At 43.5% G+C, this 16,974-nt stretch overlaps 1 protein-coding gene across 4 annotated transcripts in view; it reads right to left on the bottom strand.

The window, feature by feature from the left end:
• The window catches only part of LOC149250454 (SH2 domain-containing protein A-like), a 241,259-nt gene that overhangs the window by 152,311 nt on the left and 71,974 nt on the right, over positions 1 to 16,974 (bottom strand). For all 4 annotated transcript variants that reach the window (XR_016266831.1, XR_016266832.1, XR_016266830.1 and 1 more), the window contains exons 4-5: positions 11,030 to 11,236; positions 10,774 to 10,875 (exon numbers count right to left, since the gene is read on the bottom strand). Coding sequence is in view for 1 of the 4 variants with exons in the window: in XM_089459094.1 (XP_089315220.1) it covers positions 10,774 to 10,875; positions 11,030 to 11,236 (309 nt within the window). In the remaining 3 variants the exon portion in view is untranslated. The remainder of the gene's footprint in view (positions 1 to 10,773; positions 10,876 to 11,029; positions 11,237 to 16,974) is intronic.

The following is a 16,974-nucleotide window of genomic DNA, read 5'->3' as shown; positions in this document are numbered from 1 at the left end:
AATGTAACTTTACCACTTATAAAGTCACTTTTAAATTAGAATGTAACTTTACCATTTATAAAGTCACTTTTAAATTAAATTGACTTTACCACTTATAAAGTCACTTTAGGAGAAAAATAAAAAATAAATTTGGACACTTTTCCCTAGGTCAAAGATCAAAGCCTTAGGGAACCACTTGTCCTCTGGTACCCGAATTTTAATAGTAATTGAGTATTGTAGTTTGCTTATCATGGACATTGTTGGGCATGGATTAATGGGGGAATTCGATGGAAAGAATGGGCTAGGTCTGTGCTCTCATCCCCTAGACCCCTTTTGGATATTAACCTTGAATTCTAGTCTCGTGAAATCTCTTGTATTGACCATTTGGTTTCAGGGATGGTATTTCATAGGAAATCCTAATTTTGATTGTGTGGTCCCACTCCCTCATCCACATATATTTCCCCATTTCCACTCATTATAACCCCATTCATCATTTCTCCCACCTGGGTCCACATTCCTCCACTAGGTCCACATAGGGCTAGCTCTCAGCACATAGGGTCTTTTGTTGAGTTGTTCACAACTCTGTTTGTGAACAACTCTCAATTGCCCATTGTTGCTCCTCAACTCCTTTGGGACTTATTCCCTCTAATGCCTTCCTGTGCTGCTCCAATGAAGACAAATTTTGGGTCGAAGGGATGCCACCTATCACTGCAAGATGTCCTTCTCCAACAATGAACTTGGTTAGATCCAGTTTGCACAATTAGTTGTCGTTTGTCCTTCAAGGTGTCAATGCTACAGCCTCCAAACTTCACCCTCCTTACAGCTGTCAATGTCCTTCTTGGCAACTGATCTAGGGCTACTTTGACCACCTACTTGTTGCCCTCCAACAACCTTAAGATGCCTAATACAAACTTTCCTACACTAGGTCAACATCCACTTAGCAACAATCCAACTTAAACACATCAACACAACATACCTTTTACACTTTCTAGCTTTGTGCACGTTGTTGTGGCTTCACGGTCTGGTTAGGGCATCCAACAGTGATGTTGTAATGATCCTAAACAGGAATACAAGTGATAACAAGCAAATAATACATGCAGCGAATACAAAAACGAAATATTCAGCAAACACCCATATAAAAGCTGCAAATTGAGAACTTCTGAGCCATTTTATTATATTTCTACAAGTCAAATACAATAGATGATGGAATGGTGCACATGGGCTTGTCTCAAAGGACAAGCAGGACCAAACCCAAGTAGGAAAATGGTTAAGTTGAATGATGCCCAGCTGCTACACCAATCAGCATTGCGCTGCTCAGAAAACTACTGCTATGCTGAAGTTTGAATGGATGGAAGGTGCACTAAAACTGCCCATAAATTTATATGCTTTTAACCCCGGATTCCTTGGCCAAAACCCAGAGAAACCCAGAAGGGAAATTAGCTAGTTTGGACTTCTGATTTTCGATCCCCTTAGAGCCTCACCTCAGCTCTAGCTGCCAATTTCGACATGCTGGAAAATGCCTGTAAATCCACCTGAAAACTCCTCCAAAATGTTGAGTTCACCCATGCTATCCAATCCTAAACTTCCCGGATGATCTCTTGGCCCAACTCAGTTGTTCTAGAGTACCACGAAAATCTGTTGCGTGGCCTTTGCGTTGTCCCTCAGCCCAGCGATTCGAATTGCTGGAATGTTGGTTCAGCTGGCCGAAAGCTTCAACGAAAATGGCTGTCCAATGCTGCTACCTCAGCTCCCTGACCTCCCGACAAGCTATGTTATCCCTGCTGGTCCAAAACTCCCTCTGCGTGATCTAAAACAGATGTGTGTTTGTTTGCAAATGTCAAAGATGAGCCAAAATGAGAGTTGATCTCTCCTTATATCTCTTTGGGCCTCCTTAGCCTCATGTGGGCCCCTCCATCCATCCATTCAATTTCCCTCCAATCATATTGAATGGCTAGTTTGAATTCCCCATGTGGGTGGCCCCCACATTCCACTAGCTGCCAAATAAAGTCAATTTGGCCCAAGTCCCTAAGTCGAAGTGTGGGGCCCTCTTCCTAAGTCAAAAATGTGCAAAATGGTGTAGCAGCACCCTGTCACTAAGGTTTTTGAGAAGGGACATGACAGTGCTCACCTCCCAAATGTTGTTTTCCCTCAAGCAACCTCAAAGTTGGGTGCTCCAATATGTGCTCACCTTCCCAGGTGGCACCCTCATCCGGCAAGTTCTTCCAATGCACGAAGAATTCCCTGATGGTCCTACTCTTCAGTCTCCTCTCCTTGCTCTCCAAAATGGCCTCCGATTCCAACACCAAGTGGCCCTCATCATCTAGTGGGGGTAGATCAGCTGTTGCAGTCACCTCTTGTCCTAACACCTTCTTAAGGCATGAGACATGAAAAACGTTGTGGATCCTACTCCCCTGAGGCAACTCCAGCTCATATGCCACCTCCCCAACTCGTCTAGTCACACGGTAGGGCCCATAGAAGCGTGGTTGTAGCTTCTCGGCCCCCTTTTGTTTCAGCGTGGACTGCCTATAAGGCTATAGCCGAAGGTATACCAAGTCCCCCTCCTCAAAGTGTCTCTCTATCATGTGTCAGTATACGTAAACTTTCTGCTGATTTTGGGTTGTCACGAAATTATCCTTGAGAGCCTTAAGGATATCTTAGCTCTATTGGACCCAATCTTTGGCCTTTGGGGCACAACTATCTCCAAAAACAATATCAGCAAAAGACAATGCATCATATCCATAAAGAGCACGGAAAGGAGTCATACCGATAGACATGTGGTGCGTGGTGTTGTAGCAGTACTCGCCCAGATACAACCACCGAATCCAAGACTTCTGCTGACCGGTCATGTAGTTCCTCAGGTACCCGTCCAGCCACTGATTAACTCTCTCCGTATGGCCATCTATATGAGGGTGATAGCTGGTGCTAGGAGTGAGCTCCGTCCCGACGAGCCTGAAGAGTTCCTGCCAAACGCCTCCCACGAATCTGATGTCCTTGTCGCTCACTATGTTCTTGGGGAGCCCATCCAATCTGAAAATCTCCTGAAAGAACAACTCAGTAAACTGTGCAGTCTTATACCTAGTGGGAATGGCGAAGAAGTGGGCAAATTTGGTCAACCTGTCGACCACTACGTATATCCAATCCTTCCCTTGCACTGTGGGGAGCCTTATGATGAAATCCATCGAAATACTTTCCTATTTCCCCTCCAAGATGGAAAGTGGTTGTAGCAATCCTACAGGGTGGGTCAACTCCCCCTTGTTCCACTGACAAGCCTCACACTCCCGTACGTGCTGCAGCACGTCCTCACTTCCACATGAATCTCTCTTAGACAGCCATATAAGTCTTTCGCAACCCCTGGTGCTCGGACAGTGGTGAATCATGTGCTGCCTGGAGTACCCTCTCCCTCAACTGCAAGTTGGGCACTAAGTAAATGCGCCCCTTGTAATAGATGACCTCATCCATCACACGGTAACGCTCATCTGCATGGGTACCCTCCAATACCTTGCATGCCCTCCTATCCTTGGAGTACTCCACCAACAACTGAGCCTTCCAATCATGGCAGATAACCCAGCTGGTCTTCGAGATAGAGCATCGGCCACCACAATGTGCTTCCCTCGCACATACTCTATCTCGAAGTCATAAGCTTGCACCTTGCTCACCCATCTCTGTTGCTTGTCATTGAGGCCCTGCTGCCCCATGAAATGTCGAAGACTGTTGTGATTAGTCTTCACTCTGAACCGGTTGCCCACCAAGTACTGGTGAAACTTGGCCAATGCATGCATAAAGGCCAGCATCTCCTTGTCATATATGGAATATGACAGCTCATGCGTTAGGAGCTTTCGACTCTCGAAAGCAATGGGATGCCCCTCCTGTGACAATATCGCTCCAATTTCTACCCCAGATGCATGACACTCCACTGTGAATGGCTGGGAATAATATGGAAGTGCCAAAACAGGGCAACTGCTCATCACTGCCTTGAGCCGATCGAAGGCAATCTGTGCTACATCAATCCATGCGAAAGCCCCCTTCTTGGTCAAGTCAGTCAAGGGTGTTGCTAGTTGTAAGAACCCCTTGACAAACTTCCTGTAGTAGGTGCAAATACCCAAGAAGGCCCTCAACGTAGTCACATCTCGGTGTACTGGCCAATCCCGGATGGCCTGAATCTTCTCCTCATGGACCTTCATCCCATCAGCTCCAATGATATGCCTTAGGTAGAGCATCTCTGTCAACCCAAACTTGCACTTGGAGGTCTTGGCATAAAACTGTTGCTCCTCCAGAATGCACAATACCTCCTCCAAGTGTTGGAGGTGCTCCTCCCATGTCCGGCTGTAAATCAAAATGTCGTCGAAGAACAATGGCACAAACCTCCTCAACTATCCTTGGAAGACATGGTTCATGCATGACTGGAAGGTGGTCGGAGTGTTGGTTAGCCCAAATGGCATGACCAGAAACTCAAAGTGCCCATAGTGGCACCGAAAAGCAGTCTTAGGGATATCCTGATCCCTGACCCTGAACTGGTGGTACCCTGAACGCAAATCAATCTTAGAGAAGTACTTGGCTCCTCTATGCTCATCCATCAGCTCATCTATGCGGGGAATAGGGTACCGGTTCTTTAGTGTCTTCCAATTGAGGGCTCAGTAGTCAATGCACATTCAAAGAGTTTCATCCTTCTTCTTCACCAGCACCACTGAAGAAGCAAAAGGACTGGAACTTGGCCTGATATGGCCCAATGCAAGTAGCGCCTAGATGGCCTTCTCTATCTCATCCTTATAGGCTTTGGGATGCCTGTAAGAAGTAGTGATCATTTCCTGAACACCCGGCTCCAACTTAATAGTGTGCTCAAATCCCCTGTCTGGTGGTTGCCCTGGTGGAATGTCCCCAAACACTACTGCATACCTGTCTAGCAAAGCCTGTATGTCTGCTAGTGGTGGTTGCACCTGTCCCCCAGCCTCTAAGATCCTCAGCTCAACTGCCCATGCAATGTCCCCATGTCGTAGGTCTGCCTTCATCTTGGGGGCTGAAACTGTCTGAGGTGGGTAAGACTGCATGCCTCTCAAGGCTACCAGTTTGCCATCTAGCCGCATGAACTCCATCTTTGGTTTCCTCCACCCTGTCGTGACTCGCCCAAGGGAATATAGCCACTGGACACCCATCACCATGTTGGTGTCTAGCACATCGACCACAAAGAAATGGTCCATCATCGAGTAGTTTCCCATAACCACTGTCAAGGAGGGCACATATCTAGTGCACTAGATGGTACGGTCACCGGGTATTAGGACGGAGAAGCCCTCAAACTCTGTTGTGGTAAGGCCTCTCCTCTGGACCAACTAGCCATTTATGAAATTGTGAGTGGCCCCACTGTCAACTAGAACTGACACCCTCTGCCCTTGTACGGTGACTCTGATCTTCAGTGTCAAAAATTTAGGAATCCTGCATAAAGAAGCAAGAAATCCTCCTGTTGGGGCAAGAGATTCCCCTCCCTGTGGAGGTGGTGATGGTGGCCCTCTGTCTGTTGGACTCTTTCCATTCGTCCCACCGCGATCCTACTCCACCTCATCCTCCTCGTCACTGTCAGAAAAGACCTCAATGTAGTGTGCTCTACCTGCAGTGCATTGATGGCCAGTTACAAAGGGCTCTATGAATGTGAAGCATAGCTTCCTCCTTCGGAGGTCCTTTCGTGTCTCCTCATCTAACTGCCCCCTCCCCTGTGTGGTCCTCTGCGGTGGAGGTCTAGTCTCATGCCCCTTCTGTGGGAAAGGGGTCCGTGCAAGAAATGGTGCTCTAGTCTTGGGGATGGCCCCCTTTAGATCTCTAGCACACAAGAATGCTTCCTGCAGTTTGGAGGGTCTGCGTGACTTCACCAGTCCATGCAAGGGTTCAAGAAAGCCCTTAATGAATGTATACACCCTCCTTGCCTCGAATAGCTCCGGGACCATCACTAACACACATAGAAAATCTGAAAAGTACTACTTTGGGTTGCCTATTTGGCACAGTTGGGTCAGCTCTCTGAAATAAGCCTCTGGATCCCTCTGATCAAATCGCTCCACCACCCTCCTGGTGAATTCCTCATAAGAAACTATGGGGCATGCCCTAGGGTGGTCAAGCCATGAAACCACCAATCATGGGCTTCCCCCTCCATGTGTAGCGTGGCCATCTTAATGGCTTCCTGCTTTGTCATCCAGTTGAGTTGGAAGTAGGTGTCCATCTTCTCAACCCAAGCCCTTATCGTGCACTTGGTAGTGCTATCGAAAGTAGGGAAACACATCCTCCCTATGGTTCTCTGCAGCTCGTAGTTCTGGGTCCCTTGTCCTCCATACCCTTGTTCTTCTCACTCTGCTTGATCTTGTAGTAATCTCTGAAGGAGATGGCTTCTTTAAAGTCTTCATCCATAGACTACCACTCTCTGAAGTAATCTCCCACCTGAGGGGGTTCTTCCTCCCTGCAAGCTCGATCTGTGCCACTGGCACGAAGGAATACAGTGTGGCACGAGTTGGCACACTGACTAAAGGGCGTTGCGCTGTTGGTGAGGGGTGATCGAATGGCTGAGAGGCCCCAGACATTGCCCCACACAAAAACCCTCTAGGCGTGGTCCTCTCTCTGTTCTGCAACTTGATCTCTTCCAGCATGTCTTTCTGTCCCTTAGACAAGTCACTCAGGGCCCTGAAAAGGCTGTCGAAAGCCATCTCTTCCCTGCTCTTGGGTTCTACCATTTCCTCCTCTTCTGCTACTGCTTTCCCCCTGTCCTTCGTCTCTGGAGTAATCTCTAACTCCCTTTCTCTGCTCCTGTACCTTTGTCTCCAGTGGGTGATGTTTTGCTAGTCCCCTACTCTCATAGGAGACAATCCCCACAGTAGAGCCAATAACTAGGCTCTAATACCACTGTAATGATCCTAAATAGGAATACAAGTGATAACAAGCAAATAATACATGCAGCAAATTACAAAAATGAAATATTCAGCAAACACCCATATAAAAGCTGTAAATGGAGAACTTTTGAGCCATTTTATTATATTTCTACAAGTAAAATACAATAGGTGATGGAATGGTGCACTTGGGCTTGTCTCAAAGGATAAGCAAAACCAAACCCAGGTAGGAAAATGGCTGAGCTGAAGGCTGCCCAGCTGGTGCACCAATCTGCACTGTGCTGCCCAGAAAACCACTGCTCTGCTGAAATTCGAATGGTTGGAAGGTGCACTAAAACTGCCCAGAAATTTATATGCTTTTAACCCCAGACTCCTTGTCCAAAACCCAGAAAAACCCAGAAGGGATTTTCATTGGTTTGGACTTCTGATTTTCGACCCCCTTGGAGCCTCACCTCAACGCTCGCTGCCAATTTTGACTTGCTGGAACCTGCCTGTAAATCCACCTGAAAACTCCTCCAAAATGTTGATTTCACCTGTGTTATCCAATCGCGGACTTCCCGGATGATCTCTTGGCCCAACTCAGTTGCTCCCGAGTACCACGAAAATCTACTGCGTGGCCTCTGCGCTGTCCCTCAGCCTAGCAATTCAAATTGCTGGAAGCTAGTTCCGCTGGCTGAAAGCTTCAGCGAAAATGTCTGTCCAATGTTGCTACCTCAACTCCCTGACCTCCCGACAAGCTATGTGATCCCTGCTAGTCCAAAACTCCCTCTGTGTGATTCCTGGTTGCCCAGAAATACGCACTCCCTTCTCTGCATTGGTTGTTGATGTGTGTCACTGCCCCAGAACTCCTGAAAACTCTTGTAGAATAGCTTACCTAGGGTGGGCACAGATGGTCCCCCAAAGTAGAGGTTGAATCTCCCGTGTGAAAGACTCATGGCTAAACAGCCAATAGACTCACTAAGCAATAGAGTGAACAAATGTGTGTTTGTTTGCAAATGTCAAAGATGAGCCAAAATGAGAGTTGATCTCTCCTTATATCTCCTTGGGCCTCCTTAGCCTCATGTTGGCCCCTCCATCCATCCATTTGATTTCCCTCCAAGCATATCGAATGGCTAGTTCGAATTCCCCATGTGGGTGGCCCCCACATTCCACTCGCTGCCAAATAAAGTCGATTTGGCCCCTAAGTCCCTAAGTCGAAGTGTGGGGCCCTCTTCCTAAGTCAAAAATGTGCAAAATGGTGTAGCAGCACCCTGTTACTAATGTTTTTGAGAAGGGACATGACACTTGTTTATCCCTTCCTCTTTGCCACTAACAGTCCTCCACAAACTGTGGTCTTCCTCACTTAAGAAACTGCTCCCATTCTCTGCTATTCTAGGGTGGTTCCAGCCCTTGTTTAGGCCTTAGAGCCCCCTCCAACCTGAGGTATAGGGCTCATCCCTTCTCCCAAACAATCACACAGAGTTTGGCATTATTTCAGAGAATTATACCACTCAAAAACTTGCACAAATAGCTCAAAACAGGTCCTCTCCTACTTGGCCTAGCCTCTGATCTCCTCAGCCCTCAAAACAATCACAAGAAGCATCAAATCAATCCTTCTTTCTTTCGCTTGAGTTCCTCTATATCTATGGCCTAGTTCAGATGATATGTTACTTCACTGTTGCACTTGGATGTGAGGAAATGAGGTCTCCATGTGTCTTATTTATATGTTCCTTAGGGTGCAATGAAAAGCCCTCCAAAGGCCACCTCTAATTTCTAGTTGACTTGAACTTGTAGACTCTTTTACCCACATAAACATATAAAAAATGCATTTCTCATCATCTAAACCTCCTCTCTTGGTGCTTGAAGTTGCCCCTTGCTCCTTTAACGGTGCTCTTTCATCTCCAAGGGTCAAATCAACAAAACTCCGAGTAGTTTCATGCCCACAAGCTTGGGTGCAAAGCCCACAAACTTGGGTGGAAAGCCCACATGCTTGGGTTCTTAGCCGACGAGTCCATTTGTGGTGTCATTTCTTGCAAAAGACCGAATGCTAGGGCTTGGAGTACCTCCCAAGCTACAAATCTCAACAAGATCAGCAGACAATAGGACAAAGTGTGATCCTTGAGTCGATCTCACCTATTGTCATTAGACTATATGATAGAGTGTGATCCTTAAGTCGATCTTCCATGTTGTCACAAGTCAATAGAATAGAGTGTGATCCTTACCCTTGCGGTAAGTGGATGTCGCATATTGTCCTTGGATATAGGGTGGTAGCTTGAGCTCCCCTATGATGATGATGATGATTCTTCTTCTTTAGACTGGAGAGTGTTCAACAGATGAGCAGAGATGAAATATGACTTGGTTCAGTGATCACAATGACAAGACTTTTGATATGAGATTTATGATGCAGTCGGAAATTCTCCCTAGCTGAAAGGGAGTGTTAATTTGGCAGCTTAGAGACAAATTCCCTCCTTTGGACAGCCTTCCTCATCCAGAGAAGACCCTCTTTGCCCTTGGAAGAATTTAATTTGGTCAAGGAAAAATATAATTTTTAATGGAAAACCCACAAGTACACAAAAGTATACAAAGGCCTAAAGGACAAATTGGGTCTCCAAAGTCACATATAAATACACATCACATCAACTCATCTTTTCTTCTCTCTCCTCTCTTGATTGGTTCGTACAGGTCATCAATTAAGGAGTCCGAGCTCACACATGCAAAGGGAAGGAGGCTGATTTGATTTTTTGCGTTGACTTTTTGTTTGGGCAGCCGTTCACCAACTTTGACTTGGCATTTTGACTTGGTTTGACTTGTAAAAGTCTGATTTTTGGAGGCCAAATTTCTTGGTGAACCAAATTTTTTGGGCACTTTGACTTGGGTTGACCACAGGTCTATTGACTGAAGTTTGACCACAGGAATCTGATGTTTGACCACAGCTTTCGCTCTCCTTTGACCGAGACTTTTTGGGACTATTGACTGAAGTTTGACCAGAAAAGGAGGCCAAATATTTTGACTGTTGACCGAGCTGATTTGACTGCTGAACGTTGATTGTTTAGGGTACCTTTGACTACTGTTGACTTTGCAGATTTTGACTTTCGATCAGATTTGACTTTTGGGCTCATCTCCCATTGGATATTGGTTAGATGAATTGGATAGTCAAAGTTGTTGACCTTTGACTCATTATTGATGAATTGGAACATCATATCTCTGCTGAACATTTGATGACAATATAATAAAAGAAGAATTTGAAAGGGTTTTCCCCCTTGTAAGGTTTTTCCCTGGTCTTTGACCAAATCTTGTGTCCCTTGTCATTACTCTTGGTTGTCTTCTATTGCATATTGGATTTACTGTTCTATCTACAATTTCTCATTCTTATTGGAAGATTAAATTTGTTTAGAAGTGATTGCTAATTGAAGAAAGAATTGGGTAAGTGATTGTGACAACATAGAACAGTGGAAAATTAGCTTTCTGGCAGTATGTGATATTTGCATTGCAATTTGAATTGATTTCATTTATCCTGGCCAAATACAAAGTTTCAAATGCACTCATCAAACATGTATCCACAACAGTGAACTTCTGGTGTAAAGTTGCCATTTATTTTGTCATGTTACATGGATTTTATTCTCAGGTATCATGTTCTGCATTCTAACACTGTCTGGTATTCCTGGGTAAATTATTTTGTCTGTCTTATGAAATCCTGTTAAAAGCTACAAAGAATAGTAGAATTTTACTCTACACATGCTTCAAATATCAGGTGAAGTCAGATTTGTTCATATTAATACCTTAGACAATAGAGAATTATCTTTCAAACTATCACAGTATGAAGGAAAGACAGACACCTTGTCAAATTGCAAAAAGCATCTCACCTTCAAGTACACTTTAAATTAACAACTTTTTTCAAATAGTAAATCATTGCCCATATCTAACTGAAATTTTTGAGTTTGCAAAAAATACTCACTTTGCCTCCAACAACACTCCATGCACCATCACCGCTTTCCTCCAGTTCATGGTCATCTGAGGCACCAGATGAACCATCAAGTGCCAATTCCAGCGGGGGATTCTGTTGATGCCAGATATGTAAAAACCACAAAGCATAAGTAAAATGTTTGTAACATCATTAAGCAAGTGGCATTCCTAACATGTTGGAGAACAAGCACATGATCACTCCAATCATACAGTTAACTGGCTTCCAAGTTCTGTTTACAACTATGCACCTTGACATAATGATTTGTAACAGCTGGTTGGGTTAGCACCCTAACATAATGGGCATATCCCTGTACACCACTGGTGTTGTCATTAGTACCAATTAAGTCTAGGGGCTTTGATATCTCTCCTGTGACACTATTCTGTAATGCATATGCTATGCTTTTCTCTCCAACCACCACTCCATCAATGTGAAGACGAACAACATTTGCACCCACCTGCTCCATATGCAGAAAAAGAAGATAGCATTATCATTTACTACATAATGTAGTTTCTTTTGTCTAGCTGCAGATACCCCATGTTAAATGAGCTCAATATATACAAATAAATAGGAAGCAAGAGAACCCGAAAGCTTAATGAACATAGAGTCCAAAAGAATAAGAGAGCCCAGATATGATGAACACACAGCAAGGTAAATCCAAAGATTTTGTTTACTGGTTATATTTTTGCCCTTATTTCTTCTAGTTCAAGCAAAGCATGGTGTTCCCAATGGATACTTGCTTCCAACAATCGAAAAGGTAAAAACTAAATGAGCATGTGTAAGCATAATGCATAATCTTAAGAATCCCATTCTAGCACAATCTATGCCATGGGCCCTTTTCAAAAGCATTAAAATAAATGCCATGAACAATAAGTTACTTCTGCATCCTAAGTAGCATCAATGTTATTAGATGGAATGAACTAAATGAACTCTGAAGTTGATTTCATAGATACAATTGCTTCCAAGGTACATCATAATGGCCACACACAGAATTCAACAGCATGGAACACAGAATAGGATGAGTTTGTTCTTTAGAGGGTAGAAGAAATTATAAAACCAAAATTTTGACTAAAAAATTACAAAATGTTCTTACTGGAAACATGCTCTCTATTAACAGCCATTCTTGCCCCTTGCAAATGAATTTATTTTTGCTAAAAGAATGGAAGACGGATAAACTAAGGGATATCATAAGAAAGTCCTCTGACAATTTTCTTGGATTGATTCTTTGACATACAAATTTTTAATTGCCTTTATAATTTTCTGTAAAATGCCAACAATGGGCTTAAATACAGTATATAAGTGAACTCTTGCATTCTGAATGTTCTGCACTTGACCCAATGATATTAATTGTTGGAAATCAAAAAGGCAGTAAAGATTTTCTCGATCTTGATAATTATTTGTGATGTTTCTTATTATTACAATTCTTTATATCTTCTTTCTTTAGTTCATCAAGCAATCACCAAAAGCAGTAGTACATAAAACAATGGACACAAGATGTAGGCACATGCCATGGCAAAACCCCCCTCAAGGGGAAAACTCAGTAAAAGTAATTCTTCCTTTCAATAGTATTCTTTGAGACCCTTTCAATAGTATTCTTTGAGACTCTTCACCCTAGACCTTGACCAAACCTTCCCTCCACACCAAGCCAGCCTCCAAAAGATTGACCTCTTCCCAGCAACTTCAACTATGCAGCAACCTGCAGCAGTCCAACTTGGAAGACTTCGTTCTCCCAATTCAGAGCACGAAACAGAGTGAGACCACCACCAAAATTTCGATTTTTCTCTTTTCCTTAGACTCCCCCAAACTCACATTCACTTCAACTTCCTGGCAACAGATTTTCCCAGCTATACACTTCGCACTTCTGCCCAGCAACAGGATTTTCGCACTTCTGCCCAGTGAATGAGAAGATGAGAAGTGATGCTCCAAATGAATTTGATGTGCTTCCTTTTATAGGCTTCTTGTGGGGTTGAATGGGTCCTTAGGCCAACTTGATCTTCTCTTAGGCCGACATGGTGTGAAAGTTCCATAATTGATATTAGTCTCAATACTTAACCGATTTACATGATTCAAAAGCCCAAGAAGGGTCTCTTTAAATGTACAACAATTCTATAGACTCATAATAAATCCTAGAAGTCCTCAATGGGGACTTTGACCTAAAACATGTTGACCCAAGCATGAAACCCGTGCTTTAATAAGTCACAACAATAATAATAATAAAAAAATTCTTTATTCTTTTGACAAGTACATTACATGATGACTCAAGTACATTATTGAAGACCGAACATAGTTACTTTTTCCAACACTCCCTCTTAACTAGGGAGGTATTCATAATGTAGATATACAATGGAAGATCTCAAACTATATGAACCCTGAGGAACCTTAGGCACCGCAATGCCATGGACTAGATTCCTAACCAGGGAAATCTATCCAACCAGTCAACCAATTTAGGCATGGCAATGCCATGGACTAGATTCCTGACCAGGGCAATCTATCCAACCAGTCACTCGATTGTTTAGGCACCGCAATGCCATGGACTAGATTCCTGACCAGGGCAATCTATCCAGGTGGGACTAAGATGGACTCAAGCTTTTAGCCCCTCTAGGTACCATCAGGCTTACTTGCTAACCATCAACCCAAAAATCCAAGTGTGTATCCAAAACAGAGCTCAATGATCAACACCACCTTTCCAACTTCTAGACATCAACACAATGTGTCGTCTAGATGTCCTCCGTTGTCTAGATGTCCTCCGAGGCAATGCTTCGCTCACAAAACCACAACACGCCTTGATCTAGCAGATCAAGAATGACCAATCTCTCCGAATCAAACTGATTGGTAACTAGCATGATTTCCTTCGAGAGATTCACCTGTACAAACACAACCCCAATCAATAATATACTTTTATATGTACATAACCAAATACAAACCTTCGGGGTCTTCCAGGCAACAGATGTTGCTTCTCAACTTTCCATAGTAAGACTATCAACCGAATCTTTGACAAAAGATTCCTCAATCATACATTTTTCTTCCTACTTCATATGCAGCAACATATTCTTCAGTCAGATCCTGTTTTTCTTCTTTCAACAACACTTCAAAATGCATTCTCCAATTTCCTTTTCCTGTTCATGGCCTTCACTCAGACTTACGATTGTTAGTCCTAGTCTAGTGCATGACATATGAAGCAGAGAACCATATCTGGCACTCCCCCTCAACCAGGAAGCACCTCTTTATATGAACTCCCTCTTAATCTTAGGGAGATCACTTCTATACATGCTTCCTCTGGGAGATCAGCTTCTTCTTTTTCGACATAAGAGAATTTTTTCGTGGCTTCCATCCATTTCATCAGAGTTATCAACAACCTCATCATGCTTGTCACATCGAGTATCTTCACCAAGTTGAAGATTGTGTACCTGCACAACTTACTTGTCACATTAAGCATCTTCACCAAGTTCAAGATTGTGTACCTGCACAGCTTAGATAGCAAGTACAACCAAAACTATAGAAGCATGATGTTAGCCATATCAAAAATACGGAAGATTCAAATTTATTCATATCAGATATCCAGATTTAATTATAGACAAGAGACATATACTCTTCAGCATCTTGCTAGGGACTTTGTCATACACCCTAGACTACTTCATAACAACACTCATTCCATCTAGGTTTTCAGTATGTCTTCCAAAGGTATGACATGTCTTACTACAACATATAGCAAACCCTAGAAACCATTCACACAAATATGCATCTACAAATCATCTGACAACCTTCCAAAATACGTGTTAGACTTCTCACTAGGGATTCATACAAATCCTAGATTCCATACAAAAGAATAAATCAAAGTTAATCACAGCTTAGTCATTAACCTGACTAGTGTTAGTTCCAAACCCCTAGATTTTCAATCAACCATCAATCAATCTAACATGACCAACTACTACTAAGGTTAGTTGCAAACCCTAGATTTCCGAGCAATCATCATACTCAACCAAAAAATTAAAATTTCAACCAATTCTTCACAAATCTCAAAATCATATTTCAGAGATTTTACTTTGACTAAGGGTTAATTCCAAAACCTTAGATTTCCAATCTCAACAATCATTACATGCATAAATCTCAGATTGTTATATTTCACATTAGACAAAGTCACTACTAGGGTTTAACCCTGGATTTTCATTTTTCAACAATCATCTAATAGATTTCAGATTATTATATCACACATACTAAACAACTTTAACTTCACTAGGGTTTCACTACAACACCCTAGATTTCCAAACATCAACATCCTAGAATCTCAGAAAAGGACTTTATTAAATCCTAAGACTCATGACCATCAATGACGACGCCAACACACATAACCATACATAAGTGTAATATCCCTTATCAGGAATATTCCTCAAACACAAGCAAACTCCAACCAGAGATGGACTGGGAGGGCATTTACCAGATATGTCGCCTCTGAAAGAGGACGAGATCCGGAGGCTACCTAGCCCATTCCAAACTCTGTCTAAGAGTATAGGGGAAACATACAAGTGGTATAATAGCCGAGAATGCTCAAAGAGATACAAATAACAATTGTGCAACATATAACAATATAACCATAAGCAGATGCTCAGAAATGCAAAGAGAAATGCTAAGCCATTTTATTATACTGAGTAATAGAATGAGTACAGGAAGTGATCAGAAAGATGGCACCTCGATTTGCACAAGGCAAGTGAAGAAATACACTCAGAATAGCAAAGGAATGGCCCCTCTCTGAACTGCATCCAAGCTGCTGGAGAACTGTTGTGCTACTGCTGCTGCTAGAAATCAAATGAGGATTTGGGGCTGCTCCCCTCCTCAGAAAAGGCTGAAACTTTGGAATCGGACTTTACTCAAGAAATCCAGAAAAGCCCAGAATGCATTTCTGAAATGGCTGATCCCCAAAAATCACCCCCTTGGGGTTCTGCGCAGTCTCTCAATGCTCTGCGCTGCCACTGAATGAAACCCTCCAGAAATCTGCCTGAAACCCCTACCAAAACTCTCCAATATGCAAGGGTTGATCCCCTGCTCTATCTCTCAGCACAAATCCTACTACAAACCCTCAACCCAAAACTCCTGCCAGAAAGAACTGCGTCCCTCTCTCAGTGTTGCGCAGTCCTCCAAAACGCTGATGAAACTGCTGCTGAAATGCTAATGAATCTACTGCTGAAATGCCAATGGAAATACCTTGCCCGAGCAGGCACTCGAAGTCCCCCGAGGCTAAGGGTGAGATCTCCAAACGGAGACACTCAATGCACTAAACAGTGCTGCAGACTAGCTAAACAGCCAGCGTGCTCTAAGTCGAAATGACTATCACAAATGCTCATAACTGTATGATCAAAATGAGGGGGCTTCTCTCTCTTTTATAGCCTTTGCCTCTCTCAATCCCTAGGCTCACCTCCTCCAACGTAATTCCCCGCTTGCCATGTGTTTCTTCCCTCCTGTGCAGTCCCTCCAAGTGTCTGCGTGGGCTCCATCTCTGCGTCCCCCTTTAGCCCCCCTTGACTCCCCTTTAAGTCACAACGTTGTGTTACTAGGAAGTGACTTTTTATTCTAAAAGGGAGTTATGTCCTCCTTCCTCACCTTTTTATTTATAAATCACTATAGAAGGCAAAAATTGAGCAAAATTGAATATTCCAATTAGCCATGGCTAATTAGGAATATTATAGTCTCCCTCGGCAAAATGTTGCTTGTCCTCAAGCAACTGAAGTGATGGATGTTGCAAGATCTTCTCACTCTCCCAAGTGGCATCCTCATCCGGCAAATTCTTCCACCTCACCAAGAATTCCCGGACCGTCCGGCTCCGCAGCTGTCTCTCCCTGGTATCAATGATAGCCTCCGGCTGCAACACCAAATGTCCCTCATCATCCATGGGTGGTAGCTCATTTGTCATTGTCACCTGCTGCTGCCCTAATGCCTTCTTCAGGCATGATACATGAAAAACGTTATGAATCTTGCTGCCTCGGGGCAGCTCCAACTCATATGCAACTTGTCCAATCCTGCGTATCACCTTGTATGGGCCATAAAAGTGGGGCTTGAGCTTCTCAGCCCCCTTCAGCTTCAGTGACGACTATCGGTATGGCTGTAATCGTAGGTAGACCATGTCCCCTACCTCAAACTATCTCTCCACCCAACCTCTGTCGGCATACAGCTTCTGTTGGTTTTGCGCTGTAGCCATGTTAT

The sequence above is a fragment of the Pinus tabuliformis genome, chromosome 7 (assembly GCF_031772625.1).
Source record: "Pinus tabuliformis cultivar Carrire ecotype Pingquan chromosome 7, CPIR1, whole genome shotgun sequence".
Classification (NCBI taxonomy): Eukaryota; Viridiplantae; Streptophyta; class Pinopsida; order Pinales; family Pinaceae; genus Pinus; species Pinus tabuliformis.
The sequence above is the reverse complement of the archived record's forward strand: the minus strand, read 5'-3'. Positions and strand labels throughout refer to the sequence as shown.